The sequence below is a fragment of the Aspergillus fijiensis genome (assembly GCF_003184825.1).
Source record: "Aspergillus fijiensis CBS 313.89 unplaced genomic scaffold BO72scaffold_86, whole genome shotgun sequence".
Lineage (NCBI taxonomy): Eukaryota > Fungi > Ascomycota > Eurotiomycetes > Eurotiales > Aspergillaceae > Aspergillus > Aspergillus fijiensis.
In genome coordinates this window covers 71,900-86,137 of record NW_024469062.1, presented here as the reverse complement: position 1 = coordinate 86,137, position 14,238 = coordinate 71,900, and the positions used below count along the sequence as shown (strand labels likewise).

The 14,238-nt window shown below is 52.6% G+C and overlaps 5 protein-coding genes across 5 annotated transcripts; 3 read left to right on the top strand and 2 right to left on the bottom strand.

Moving 5' to 3' along the window:
* Positions 1-2,903: 2,903 nt before the first annotated feature.
* Positions 2,904-3,404, bottom strand: BO72DRAFT_453211 (uncharacterized protein). The gene has a single exon (XM_040945924.1). The coding sequence runs from the start codon at positions 3,335-3,337 to the stop codon at positions 3,044-3,046; it is 294 nt and encodes a 97-aa protein (XP_040795938.1). The 5' UTR covers positions 3,338-3,404; the 3' UTR covers positions 2,904-3,043.
* A 1,666-nt stretch (positions 3,405-5,070) lies between these two features.
* Positions 5,071-7,713, top strand: BO72DRAFT_296109 (putative MFS phosphate transporter). The gene is made up of 3 exons (XM_040940406.1): positions 5,071-5,728; positions 5,804-5,971; positions 6,028-7,713. The coding sequence occupies exons 1-3, from the start codon at positions 5,412-5,414 to the stop codon at positions 7,538-7,540; spliced, it is 1,998 nt and encodes a 665-aa protein (XP_040795937.1). The 5' UTR covers positions 5,071-5,411; the 3' UTR covers positions 7,541-7,713.
* A 391-nt stretch (positions 7,714-8,104) lies between these two features.
* BO72DRAFT_490162 (RCC1 domain-containing protein) lies at positions 8,105-10,165 on the top strand. Its single transcript, XM_040948124.1, has 2 exons — positions 8,105-8,249; positions 8,360-10,165. Exon 2 carries the CDS (start codon positions 8,556-8,558, stop codon positions 9,810-9,812), a length of 1,257 nt encoding a protein of 418 aa, XP_040795936.1. The 5' UTR covers positions 8,105-8,249; positions 8,360-8,555; the 3' UTR covers positions 9,813-10,165.
* Positions 9,880-11,588, bottom strand: BO72DRAFT_390735 (putative DNA repair protein rad9; the record flags this gene model as incomplete). The annotated part of the gene is made up of 7 exons (XM_040941820.1): positions 9,880-9,906; positions 9,961-10,020; positions 10,093-10,709; positions 10,774-10,989; positions 11,055-11,190; positions 11,256-11,411; positions 11,475-11,588. 7 exons carry the CDS (start codon positions 11,586-11,588, stop codon positions 9,880-9,882), a joined length of 1,326 nt encoding a protein of 441 aa, XP_040795935.1.
* A 123-nt stretch (positions 11,589-11,711) lies between these two features.
* Positions 11,712-14,069, top strand: BO72DRAFT_453208 (uncharacterized protein). The gene is made up of 7 exons (XM_040945923.1): positions 11,712-12,102; positions 12,174-12,434; positions 12,494-12,624; positions 12,691-12,735; positions 12,798-12,945; positions 13,005-13,933; positions 13,982-14,069. The coding sequence occupies exons 1-7, from the start codon at positions 11,966-11,968 to the stop codon at positions 14,023-14,025; spliced, it is 1,695 nt and encodes a 564-aa protein (XP_040795934.1). The 5' UTR covers positions 11,712-11,965; the 3' UTR covers positions 14,026-14,069.
* Positions 14,070-14,238: the final 169 nt, after the last annotated feature.

Genomic DNA, 14,238 nt, shown 5'->3' with positions numbered 1-14,238 from the left:
AGCAATCAGGCTGGGTGACAAAGCGCCTAATGTGCAGTAAGTTAAACCTAGATCTCAATTTGTGTACATCTAGTGCCAGGCCCTGCTGCAACACCCGTATCACGGCCCTGGGGCAAACGCCTCTGTAGCACCCTTTGACAAGATCAGATCAGAAAGTTCTCAAGCAAGACTCATGCTTTCTTGCTTTTCACCCTTGCAACGACGCGATCACAGGATCTGCTGCTTGGCAACGAGAATCCGGCTCCGTCTTTCAATCTGTACTAGAATATCAGAGCTGACGCTTCCACAAAGAACGAAAGTATGATGATCCAGGTGGCTCCATCTTGGGCGTACATGTGTAAAGCTGCCATCGAAGATGGTGGACTAGAATGATAAATTTGAAGAAGCTCATACCTGACAAAAACAGGTCCTTGTCATGTCACCTAGCCATCTGATAGCTACGGATGTAGGTATGAACCTACCTCAATACCCCGTTATCGGAGTAATGACTGCTCCAGCTATGTCCTTTCTTCTTTGCCAGTAAACAAACATGCCACAGACGCTCCTCCCTCAAGCTCAGCTATCTCTCTACGGGTGTTCATATGGCTCTCTACCTAACACCCAGTTTCGTATCTCTCACCCGATGGTAGAAGCACCACCAAGATACCGGGCTTGGACGCGAGGAGCTGATACCTCCGGCGGAGCGTGTTTGCCTCGTCAATTTCGGACGGCGGGTCTCACTCGAATTCAACCTGGGCTGAGAGCTGCTTGCCAGGGCTTTCCAATACCAGCATAGTCGAGAGACAACTGCGGCGATCGCCCTCGGAAAACCTTACATGAGATGATCCTCAAAACGTTCGGCCAAGACAACACACACCACCAGCTACAGTTAGCGGTGCAGTGAGATTCACTGATATTTTCACGGTCTCCCCAATCCACCTCTGCGACTGGGATGTCTCTTAAGTATGATTTTGGGAATATCGGGAGACTAGGTACGCGGGCTAAAAGGGCGACTGGTTTTCATGATCAGTTTTTACCCTGGCTTCTTGCAGTCTGGTCAGTAGGAACGACTCTTGCGATGCGAAATATTGCTTCATGGTCACGCCTCTCCTCGAATCAAGGGCCCAAGTCATCATTGTCCCCACATCGTCCTTCCTCGTAAGAGAAGCGAGAAGAGTGCAGCCATCAACAATCGATCTCGTGGTCGCTGTATTAAGGCCCAGGATGTAAAGCTTCGTACTATGGAGATGGGGTATTCCTCATGAATTGACAGCAGTTAGGATGGGTATATGTCTGCAGATCCATCATCAGGTGGCTCAATAGAGAATCTGAGACGACTGGGCTACATTTCGATGTGGGCTTGAATACCGTGTTAGTAACGTCACTGATCCGCAAGAGCTTCTGAGGCAGAAAGAAATAAGCAGAAAGCTAGAGTAAACTACTCATGGAGAGGGAGGGAGGCTTCTAGGAAGTTTGCAACCGTTGAACACTTGTTGATACCTCAGCTGAGTACAGAGTTTGGGCGCGGTTATGAATAATTCGCTTCGAGGATAGTTGTCCAAAGATGTCGTCTGTTAGGACGAGGGAAAGGATAGATGGGATGAAGATGAGTTATCTGGTTGAGTGCCTGGTGATCGTGTGATAGTGGATATCCAGGATATACTCTGACTCGTGTGAGGGGGCATTCTTCATCTGGAGAACGCGATGTAGATGGTCAAGTTCGGGTTTCCGCGGTGGCTTTGGTTGTCTAATGCAGTGGGACTGCATGTACTGTGCCATCGCCGACTCCGCTAGCAGGGCTACAGGGAGGGTTCATGTACTAGGAACGTGGCGGATTTTGGAATCTACGAATCGCTTACCGTGAGTCGTTGGACAACTTCTCGAGTCGACACTGAAAGCGCCGGGCCAAGAAGACCAGAGAGCAGGCATGACCTCACCACCACCACCAAAGTTATAGTCTGTCGAATTAAAGTGTTCGGGTAAGCCTTGTGTCCATGCAAGGGCTTGGGACTGTACCACCGTCGACGATTACACAAGGCAACCGACCTGATGACCGGTGGCGCGGGCCGGGCTACACCCGAGTAACGGCAGAGCGAGAGCCAGTTCACTCGGTGACAATGCATCGTACATGACTAAGTAAGGGGGGCAACCCACTTGAGACATCTGCACGAGCTAGCAAAGAGCGGGTATATCGGCTGCCGCGTTGGCATTCCTTCGACGCCTGGCCTAGTAGCCTCCCAGGCATGCAGGGTCGAGGGTGTGGCAATGCATAAGCAGCGCCAGGATGATTCTAGGCAAAGAACTCCAAGAAACAAGGCTGCATCCAGTGGCGGAAACCAAGCCGTGTGTTCCCTGGACGAGATATGAGGCCAAGAAGGCTTGTGATACACGCCTTCAGTCAAGCTTTGCTTGGATGACGGAAACAGATATCAGCCTGCGCACAGCGTGCTTCATTATCAATCGATGTGTGGAAAGCAGAGCTTGAAGCCATTGTAGCGGCCATACTTTACCGAACCACTCATTGAAGGGATATCTTCCCAAGAGACCACGTCTGACCACCATCGGCTCTGCTGGATCTCGCCTGGCTGCAATGTCAGGAGATGAGCGGCCGATCTCGCTGAACGCCGCGCACCACCGGGCCATGAGTCGCATCTAGATCCTTTCATTTGATGAAAAGGGAATCAGGGTCCAGCGATCTCATGTTGTCTCCCTGCAGCTATTACCCAACTATCAGAGTGCGTGGCCAATCTGCTGCACTAGAGCCGGCCGGGTAGCTGTTTCTAGATGCATACGCAGCAAGGTGGCGGCTGACCATGACCCATGAAGCTCGGGATGGAGCTGGAAGGAGCAGTGGGATAGACGATCCCTAATCTCAACAGCTCCTTTGATATGGGAGACCCTGTCAGCAATGCTGATGGTCTGCCCGCGGGAGTGGAAAGGTAGGCCCGGGTCAAAGAGATATGAGCCACGAGGCGGAGCCCGCGGCTCTCATTGGACCAAACCCAAGCCGGCTTCATACTGCCAGGAGGAGGTGCCAGACTGTAGTATGATGAGACCCCTATCTTTAAGGTTTGAAGGTTGATATCGGTAAAGTCCGCCCAGAGCATCTCCGAGACAAGACGTGCACCGTCATCATCCAACACACATTAGATTCGATGACCATGATCGGGCGGAGACGGAGGGTCCCAAGCTGCACTGTGACTGTGGCACCTCGTTCCGGTGTCCTGTACGAGAATGATGTATAAGCTGACTGAAATGCACCGTGGAGCGATGCAGGCAAGGGATAGGTCCAAAGAGGGCGGACGTAGTGCCATGTGGTCGGCCGACGTCTCCATCCGTGGAAACGAGCAGGAGCCATGAAACCGGATGGAACTCTTGATCAGGCGATAATGAAAGAGAACTCGGGAGGGGCACCTCCCAGATAGGCACAAGAGCACGAGGGCAACAAAAGATGGGGGACTCGGGAAGTGTTGTTGATGGACGACTGGGGAAGGGTTGGCGGGAACGTGCTGGCAGGACGCGATGCGACTGGCTGGCGGACAAACAACTGAAGTGCAGTGCCAAGAGATGCCAAACACCATGTTCACTTGTTCACTTACTTTACTTGTTCAATTGTATATGCAACTACGTATGCATCGGCACATGTTTAGACTTCGACCACGAGTTTCAGCCCGGGTCAAACTATCTATGTGCGCGTGTTCCAATGAGCCATGTCTTATTCCAAAAAAGTCCATGGCTGTCGTCGGGTGGACGAGGACCGAAGGAACGTAAGGACGAAAGACAACGCAGGAAAACATACTCATATTATCAAATGTGCATCATTCAGCTGTAAGATCTAATGGAATCGAGATAAATCAACATCATGATGAACAGCGTTGGGTAACACACTGAAGATCCGAGCGGAGCCCTCTTGCCGCTCAATCCAACTTTCTCATATACTTGAAGATCTCACTTGACAGCGCACGCAGCGCACGCTCTCTCTTTCCCATCTGGGAACAACTAAGTGAGCCAGCCAGATTGGTCCAATTGATGCAGGTCGGTCTTTTTTGCAGCGTCGTGATTATTCTTAGATCCAGATCCAATAGATCCCCCGTCTTTTTGTTATCTCCCCCGGAAATTTCCAACAGTCGAAAAATGGAGGATGATGCCACCACCACCACCTGCCAGCAATTCATGGTGACTTCGGGGCCGGCCAGGCGTGCAGCTTTCGTAGTGGGGTTGCAGTTGCCAACATTTTATTGGACCGAGGCAAATCCGGGCGGGTGATTCTAGAAGGCGGTCAATGTCGATCGAAGGCGATTCTGCCCCCACGTGCGCTTTTGATTGGCCGGCGGCGGAAGTTCTGCAGTGGGAAACGCCCCTCACGCCCGCCTTTCCGCACCAAGGTTAGTCCTTCGTCTTCCTCGGCGGGCTCAACCTCAACTGACTTCCGCCACAGTCACCGTCTACCCCCAGGCATTATTATTATTCCTGAGAATTATTCATAATCCATAATCCTAGTTTGACTGGATCCTCTGGAATTCATCCTTTGGAGGGATAATAGATTTTCATGTTGATTCTCATGCCACCCGACGGAAGTCATAATAATATTCGGATAGATGGGTTTTTCCAATTCATCCGGGTGGGTGCGGGTGTGGTGGGTGCAATTGATTCTCGGAGGAAGGAACTCTGCCCGGGAACGGCAAGCTGGATTGGAAACCTCTCTTACCTACCACTACTGCAGTACTTACTAGGTACCGATGACCGATGACCGCCCCGTCCTGAACCTCTTCTCCTCTCATGGGAACTTTCACCCGCTCCGGTCTCTCCGGTCGAAAAGCCGCGACACAAAGGCCGAGAGGAAAGAGAGAAAGTGGCTCCAGTATTCAATTACCTATTCAATATCCTTAACTGGGTCTAGGGCCTAGGCACTGGGGCTGGCGAGAGTCCGCCTTCCTGCATCCTAGTCTAAGTCGACTAACGACTTGCAGCGCAGTGGAACCCTTCTTTTTTCCTTGGGATCCACTCCGCTAAAACTAATTCTTACTTCCCCACCCGCCGCCACTACAGTTGGATCTCGCACTACCTACCAGACTACGGGCTACCCAGAATTTCCCCCGTCGACCCATGAACCACACACACACACACTCCCCCCCTCCCTCCCCCCAAGACCGGCGTCTGGCTTATCACGTCCCACCATTTGCACATGTGCCTGGGGCGTGACGGTGGGCTGTTGCTGGTCCGCCCAGCCCAGAGATTTTCTGAATATAAGATTGATGGCCGGCCGCTGTCCAACAACTTGGCCTGCATCGTGTGTGACGCCTCCATCACGGTCAACGCGCCCGTTTTCCCCTTCCCTCCTCTTTAGGAGATCTTTCTAAGAGCGCCTCTTCTTCTTGTCCGAGTCTTGTTGCGACAGCCAAGTCGATTATCATATCACATCGTCCGACAAGATGGCAACTCTCGGTGCTCAGGCCCCCCATGGCCCCGACATGACTGGCACCCATAATCCCCTCGAGGACATGGATCTCCACGAAAAGGGTGCCTTCGATCAGCTCATTCGTCCCGATGACAGCTATACGCCCGATGGTACCTATTGGGCCGATCTGCCCCTAGTCAAGAGAGTCAAGTTCGTTGGCTCCTACGATGCCCAGGAATCCAAGCGTGAGCTTCGTGGAATTTGGGCCATGATCAAGGAGGATCCTCTTTCTCCTGTCTCTTATTATTTCCGGAATATGGTCCTGCCTGGTGCTGGTCTTGGTCTCGAAGGGTAGGTCCACCCCTCCAACGACTATTCCCGAAGGTGCCACCAGTTTTGCTCACATTGCTTTTTGCGCCTATCCAGTTACGTGCTCTTCTCTATCGGAAACATCAAACCTCTCTTCCAGAATTCCTTCAAGTCCTGCTGGAAAGAATACGAGACTTGCGACAAGCAATGGATCTACGCCATCGACTACCTCGAGATTCTCGGTATCATTGTCGGTCAGATCTTGGTCGGTATTCTAGGTGACTGGTATGGTCTTCAATTCGAATCTGTTCGGAAAGAGTATCGCTGACCACATGATTTAGGGTCGGTCGCCGCTGGGGTTTGATTCAGGATGCTACAATCATGCTTCTCGGTCTGATCATGCTTATCGCAGCTTGGGGTGTGAACGAGAATGGCTGGATCATTTGCTACGCCTGGTCTCTGTTCGTCTACGGTGTTGGTGTCGGTGGTGAATATCCCATGACTGCCACCAGCGGTATGGAGAATGCCGTCGGCTCCGGAAAGGTTTCGACCAAGGAGGATCGTCTCCATCGTGGTCGCAAGGTCACTAGCGCTTTCTTGATGCAAGGTTGGGGTCAGTTCTTCAACCAGGCTATCCTGATCATCTTGCTACTGATCTTCCACCATGGAAGCGGTAACCCTCCCTACTCCGCCGTTGCCGCTCAATGGACCTACCGTATCTCCTTCGCCATTCCCGCCGTCGGAACCCTGTGGCTGGTCTACTACCGTGCCTACCACATGAAGTCTGCTAGTAAGCAGCTGGACGCCGCTAAGAAGAAGGCCTCTGTCACTGGCTATGATGTCAACTCTCTCAAGCTCACCCTCAAGTACTTCGGGCCTCGTCTTCTGGCCACCACTGGCGGTTGGTTCTGCAATGATGTCTTCTTCTACGGTAACAAGCTTTTCAGCTCCGAGTTCATCGAAGTTTTGAGCCCCGGTAACAACTCCATTATGCCTACATGGTTGTGGAGCTTGTGCAATGTCGGTGTCTCGTTGGCTGGATACTACTGCGCCTCTTTCTTCGTGGACAACAAACTCTACGGTCGCAAGTGGATGCAGATGATCGGTTTCCTGATGTGCTTTGTTATGTTCGTCGTTCCCGCCTTCCACTACGATTACTACATCCAGCCGGAGAACATCCACGCTTTCCAGGCTATGTACTTCCTGAGTTCCTTCTTCAACCAATTCGGCCCCAACTCGATCACTTTCTTGGTCGCCGCCGAAGTATTCCCCACTCCTATCCGCGCCTCGGCTCACGGTATTTCCGCCGCTTGCGGTAAACTCGGTGCCCTGTTGGCCTCGGTGCTGTACAACTACATCGGCACCCGCACCAAGTTCTACTTTGTGCCCTGGTGGGGTCTGGCCGGCATGGTTCTCACCTGGCTCTTCCTTCCCGACACCACAGGTCTGGATCTGAAGGAGCAGGAACGTCGCTGGCAGTACATCCGTGAAGGCCGTGAGCAGGACTACCACGGTCCTGCTATCCACTCCAAGCACTTGTCTGTCTGGGAGCGTCTGCGCGGCGTTGGAAAGAACTACAACGCCGAGCTTGACTACAAGCAGAAGGTGGAGGAGTTCCGCGCTGAATGGGAGTCTGCCATGGCTCGCAAAATGGATGAGACTACCAAGGGCGAAGACTACCTGCAGGACACCGATGAGTCTCTTCTGGAAGGCCACGTCCACTCCTACTTCCACCGCACTAGCCCTATGTTCCGCGGAATGGACAAGCCGGCCACGAGGACGGATAACTTCGCTCTCCCTCCGGCTGCGCAGGATGACTCGGAAGAGTCCTTCAATGAGAAGACCAACCATTAGGTTATGTTGAATGATTCCCTTTCTAGCACTTTGAAAAGACCATCGGCTTGATGCATTGCATGTGGCATACCCCAATCCGGGTTGATGATGCCTTTCACTCTTCCTTTCTTGCTGTTTCACAATCTTTGTTTTTCGAGCGAGTGGTTTTGCTTGGTTCTTGTTGTGGCTGTACACCTCCTCCCAATACCCAGGTACATAAATACCTACTTTTAAGTATATAGAAGCTGATTAATATTGCATCCTCCCCAATGCTGGGAAATACATACTTTTCATCCTGACTTTCTTTTTCTTACATAAGGCCTCGTAGTATCCTTTGTCTCCACATTTCTACCCCAGACTTGGACATTTACATTTTCATCGGAGGGCAAGTTACATCGTCCTTTGGCCCCACGGCGTTCTCGCACGTCGTCATTGCCGGTCTTCCACTCTGCCGTTTTCGGCCGACCAGGATTCTGCCGGATAATCGCCGCCGGAAGAGGTAAGCGATAAGGAAAAGGCGGTACATTCGTCACTTGTTTATCGCATCGTTATCAATAATCTTCCTGCATCGAAATTCCTCTCCCACCCCACTCATTATCACCTGCAAGATTATCTGATCTTTAGTGGTGCCTAGGTAGTTCAGCCACTGTCCTCTACCCTCGGTTATCTCTCTTGTCATATTGAAAAGGAGTGCTCTCTTGACCGCTAAAGAGAACAAACAAACCCAGTGGTCTGTCTATTCTCTCTCATCCCAATGCATCCATGATGATATTTCCTTGTTTGCTACTTTTCATACGTGATACGGATTTATCTAAACTTTTCTCCCGTCAGGGGCAGCAGATAGTAATTTGATTTTCGACTGCTCTCGAGAAGAAAACCGGGGGATAACATTCGATTGCGGTGCTGTATACTGATCGGGTATTTTCCCCGGTGTGGCAGTATACCCTCTGGTAGTCGAGTCGCTAGATTACCTCGCTAGCACAAAGCAAATCACGCAAGCAAGCCACATCACGACAAATCCCGGAGTTAGAAAGGAATGCCTCTCTTCGCGTTTGGGTCGAATGGCTCCGGCCAATTGGGGCTGGGGCATGAGGAGGATGTCTCACTGCCGGTAAGATGTGTTTTCGAGGTTGCGGAGGATGCAGCGCCTGGAGATGAGGGTACCCCGAAAGGAGGCGATGTGGTTCGTATCGTGGCCGGGGGAAATCATACTTTGGTGGCGGATCGGGGGGGCAGGGTCTTTGCAGCGGGGTGGAATGGGGATGGGCGGTGTGGGGTATCTTCGAAGGAACATGGAGGCCAGGGGGAGGGGGAGATGGCGATGCGGTTTAGGAGAGTGGTTGTTGTTGTTGGTGATTTTGGGGGTGGTGCGGGTGATGCAGGTGGTGGTGGTGGTGGTCAGGTCTATGATACGTTCACGGGGGTGGCTGCTTCGTGGGAGGGGACGGTTTTGGTCGCTTCTGGTTTAGAGAAGGAGGAGGAGGGACAGGAGAGCAGGGATCGAGTGTTTGTGTTGGGATCGGGATTGAAAGGGGAATTGGGATTGGGGAAGGGCTGTCTCCGCGCGAGTGCGGGCGGCGTCGCGATTCCGGATTTCCCGCCTCCCGGGGTAAGGGTGCGCGCGGTTGCGAGTGGGATGGCCCACACGGTGGTGGTGCTTTCCGATGGGAGCGTGTGGGGTTGGGGCGCGGCGAGAAAGGGCCAGTTGGGGGAAGCGAATATCCCTGACAAGGTGGTCTGGAGTCCCCGGAGGATTGAGGGGTGGGAGGGGCTGGGGTTCCCGGCGACCGGGGCGGCGTGTGGGCGGGAGTTTACGGTGATCATGGGCGATCCTGCTAGGGGGGAGTTCGCCGTGCTGGGCGCGGTGGATGATAAGTGGGGGATTCGCTCGGGGGTGTCTGCGTCCCAGGTGAAGGAGAAGGCACTACGCGCGGGCGGCTATCGGGCCATCGAGGTCAGTTGGCATGGCGTTTATGTACATTTGAACAATGGGGAGGTGGTGGCCTGGGGCAGGAATGATCGCGGACAGATTCCATCATCGACCAGTACCGGTGACTTGGGGCACGGCCAGGTGGTGAGGGACCTGGCGGTGGGGAGCGAGCATCTTCTTGCTCGGTTGGATGAGCGCACGGTTGTGGCCTGTGGCTGGGGCGAGCATGGGAACTGTGGTCCCGATACTGATGCGCAGGGTAATGTCAAGGGGGGGTGGAAACGGATTTCCCTGCCAGATGGCGAGTCCGATATTGTGGGCGTTGGCGCCGGTTGCGCGACAAGCTGGATCATTACTGCCTAATGTTGGCTCCGACGCGGTTGTGGGAACCTTCAGGTGGCCATTATTTGGCGCGGCGATGCTTGATTGCTTAATCGAACAGACCAAGGCCATGGAGCTGACGGTATTAGTTTCCTCGTCAATTTCATGTGGACAGGGCACTTAAAGTCACCTGTGATATGCGCTGGGTGGGCGGGATGCCCGTCTCCTCCTCTTGGCCTATTTCGGCGGCCTCCGACTCCTCGTTGGGCACCCGTGTCCCCAAGCTGGCGGTGAAAGTGTCCTTTGTTATCAAGTCAGTAACCAGCTGCCAATGGAAGACGGTTAATGCTGGGAGTCGTACTTTGTCACCCGTGGCATCCCAGCCAAGCTCGTCCTCGGCTGGAGCCTCCTCGTCATTCGACACGTCCCATTGTCGGTCATCATCCGCAGGTACGAAGAGACTATCGAATTCGACCGGGGGTTGAGGTCTCTGGGATTCTGCGGGGGTCTGTGAAGCTCGAGCGGGCGTTCCGGTGAGAGGGCGGAGAGATCGACTCCGCGAGGACGGCGGCGGCATTCGACTTGCGTCGGTAGCAGTGGGCCTCTGCTGACTCACTTGCACAGGCGCTGGGGTCTGTCGAGCAGACAACTGTGGCGCGGCGGCTCGAGACGAGCTTGGCCCATCGTCCCCGACGGCTTCACCTCTCGTCATCAAGGTAAACTCGGATTTGACACCCTCGAGTTCGTATGCGAATTGCAGCGGGCGGCAGGGAGTGGTGAACCGGGCGGTGAGTCTGGCGTGGACAATATCAGCATGCGCAAGGACAGCCTTGAAGTCCTTCAGATTGATCGCAATGTGTCGATTGTCCTCGGCCAGGTAATACTCAAAGTCCCGTTTGTCGATGGCCACGGAGGTATGCACTGGTTGTCGCAGGATCTCTGCATAGAAGGTATTCGTTAGCATAGATATGGGCGAGCAGACTTTTAGTTTGGAGATCTAAACCTTTTCCGTCAGCGATTTTGGTAGTGAAGCTGGTGAAAACGGTCTTGCCGTGCTCGGAGTAAATGTCCAGTTGCTCTGCCGACGGTCCGAAGTGGTCGGTGACTTCTTTCAGAAACTTGGGCTCGATGCTCCATTCATTCGTCGCTCTGGACCTGTCGAATGTTGCATGCTGAACATAGACGGGCTCGTACGTGAGCTTGTAGAGTTTGATGACGCCTGAGTCGTCAGCATCCTGGCGGGAGGAACAAAATATGCTTGCGGTAGAGGGTAGGGTTAATCACCAAGTCCGCATATCAGTCTGATGACGAGGCGGCATTCCGTCTCATCGGGATTGTCTTGCAGCTCGAACTCGCATCGTTCGACCGAGGTGTCCTTGTTGCGGCCACTTGCTCTTCCTTTGAAGACGGACACGAGGGCCTATTCCAATGTTAGCTGGAGAAAACCCCCTTGGTGGTGGCTAATTTGGTCCGAAGACCACCCACTTTGATCAACACCTGGCAACAGAACTTATGTGATTGAACGCCTGCAGACATGTTGCGTCTATCTACCCCGAATGAGTAGGACTCGAAGAACTTGTCTGCATCAAAGGCGAAGGCGGCGTAGGCTGTCTTGGTGGAGTTCAAGACGCTCAAACGAAGCTTGATTTCATCTGTGTGAGTCACTTCAGGACTTTCAAGTTACACAAGTAGAGCATCACGTACCAGATCGAATTCGGCTTCGAATGATACATTGTCGCCAAATCTACCCAGGCACATCAATGCATCGTGTAGTTGATAGATCGCCTCCGGGGAGAGGGAGAACGATAGGGAGGCCATGTATGCTTCTTATCGAGAATGAGCGGGGAGATTGCGGATCACGAGCAGTACTTTTTGTGTCCTTCTCCACACCCTCCGAATTCTTATCACGCAGTTTCTCACAGATTGTCTTTGTTTGGTCCTGGATAAGTTCTCCATGGCTGATGCAAACCCGCCGCACGTTGACCGCAAACACGACACGAGATTACATAAGCGCGTATCTACTGGAAGGACTGGCGGCCCTACAGTATCTCTCCTTCAAAAGACAACCTTCAAAGAACCCTTCCCGCGCGAGGACTCAGGGCCAAACACTTCTTGTCAAAGCATAATACGCCTATTGAGTTGTCTTGGTTAGTTAGTGGGAATTCTTAAGGAATTGGGAGCTCTGCGCTGCGAAGATGGGATTCGCCTTAGCCGATGACGTACTTTGTATGATCTTCGATATCCTGGGAGATGAGCGAGACCACAACAGCTTATTTCAATGCGCCATATCCTCGAAATACATGACCGCCCACGCGCTAGCTGCGTTGTATAAGTATGCTTCCCATCCTTTGCTTTTCCATTCTCCGTCCCCATGAGGTGCGTTTTTGCTGATACTCCCTGCAGGGTGTGCCATGCGTCACCCGTACGGGGTGGAGGGACGGAGGATGAACAATTTCTCAACCCGCGCAGACGCTTTACATTTAATGCATCCTTGAGGCGCGAGGTCGACCCCACCGTACGGAAGTGGGCAACCTTATGGCGATCCATTGTTCTGTCGGCTTTGGGTCAGACCTACCTGCCTTACTACAGCTATCTTCGTTATCTAGATCTGGATGATCTGGGAGATCTGCTGAAAGATCCAAATTTCAGCGGGCAGATACGGGAGTAATACATGCTCCAGATATCAGCTATAGGTGATCAAAATACTGACGGGCTGATTGTAGTGACTTTTTCACCCCGGAACTATCAGAGATTGTTTCTTCCGACTACCAGTCGAAAGGCAGCAAACGGCTCCGGTCGTCGTTCAAGGGCCCCGATCCCAGTGCCGACTCGGTCAAGCTTAAGATTGGTTCCGGTCTGTCTGTCCCTTCTTGGCTCTATATGACGATGAGATATGAGATGAAGAGCTAACGCCAAACAGCGATTGTGAAGAAGACGGCTTCGATACGAGGGATGTCGCTCAATGGTAGGCCCAACGTCTAAGCTTGGCCAGTGTATGTTATGGGTTCTTGCTAATGGCCTTTCTAGTTCCCCCTGAAACACTATCCGACTGGGTAGGGGGACTGCCCTTGCTGCAATCACTAACGGTATGGTCTGGCGAAGCTCTAAGCGAACATGCTGGTGCCCAGCTCCGTCATAACTGCCCAAAATTTAAGCACCTCACCATATATTCTTGGTATAGACCCGAATATGCCACTGGAAATCGTTCTGGATACAGTACTGACGAGTGCGCAGGAGAGACCGTCCGCCCACAACCGCGGAAGCTGAATCCGAACAGTTTCTCGACCAATTAAGGCCAAACACATTGGAAACCTTTGAACTGATCAGCATGAGCCAGCTTGGGCCTCGCTCCATTGTGGGTCTGGGCTCACATCGGCAATCGCTATCAGAATTGAAGTTGACAAGCCTCACAATCGATGGCATTGCACAACTGCCCTCTTTAGCAGCCCTTCCCTCGTTGAGGGTCTTAACTTTAACCGACTCGGTTCCATCCCCGCGGGATGAGAGATTCTATACGATTGTCTCGCAAGTTGCCGAGTGGATCGGCAGCTGCAAATCAGTGCGGCAGCTAGAAGTGAGACGATTTGTCGATGACCCCTTCCTGTTATCACAGACATTGACCAGCGAAGGGTTCAACCTGACTAGTCTTTCGTTGTCTCGGTATAATATGTCAGGTGGCCAGGCCTTTCATGAAGCCCTTGCCTGCCAGCAGACTCTGCGAACTCTCTGCCTTAGCGGCGAAGCCTCCTTTTCCAACCATGACAACGAGGTCCTAGTACAGGCACTGAGCCAGCTGAGTGAGTTACGTGAGCTGGACCTGAAAGACATTTCCGACGGCTTTTCACAAGATCATGTCATGACCTTGACCGCGTTGCTTCCCCGCCTGGAAAAGCTTTGGATAAGCGGCGACTTTTTCGACGATACCGTTTTTCAGGCATTCACACATCTCTCGAAGCTGGAGAGTCTTGTAATCCCCGCCTTCAGCAAGTTCACTGCTGATGGAATCCTTGACTTTATCTCGCAGCTAGGGCCCGGTAATAAAGGCTTCAACCTGTCAATCCTGAATGCAGTAGATAGTACTCTGACCGAGGAGGCGCAACTCCTGATCAGTGAAACTCTGAAGGCGAATCTGGACGGGTCCTTTGACTACGGGATTGTACCAGGTAAATATCAGGGCTCCATTTGTGTCGGACAACGCTAACAGATAGCAGTGGAAGATAGTGACATGAGTTCAGAGGATGGGCTATATGTATGACGTTGTCAATGTTAGTCCTGCGGCAAATTAATTGAATCCTTGACGGTGACAACACAATTTTTCATCGATTGTGTTAGTTCTTGATTTAAGCATCGGGGATTATGTAGATGCCTTTCCGTAGATACAGATGCGTTGGTGTTCACCTACTATAATAGGCAGTGTAAAACCACTTTAACGGGATTGGTGGGTTGCGCGTCGCAACCGCGTTTCCGA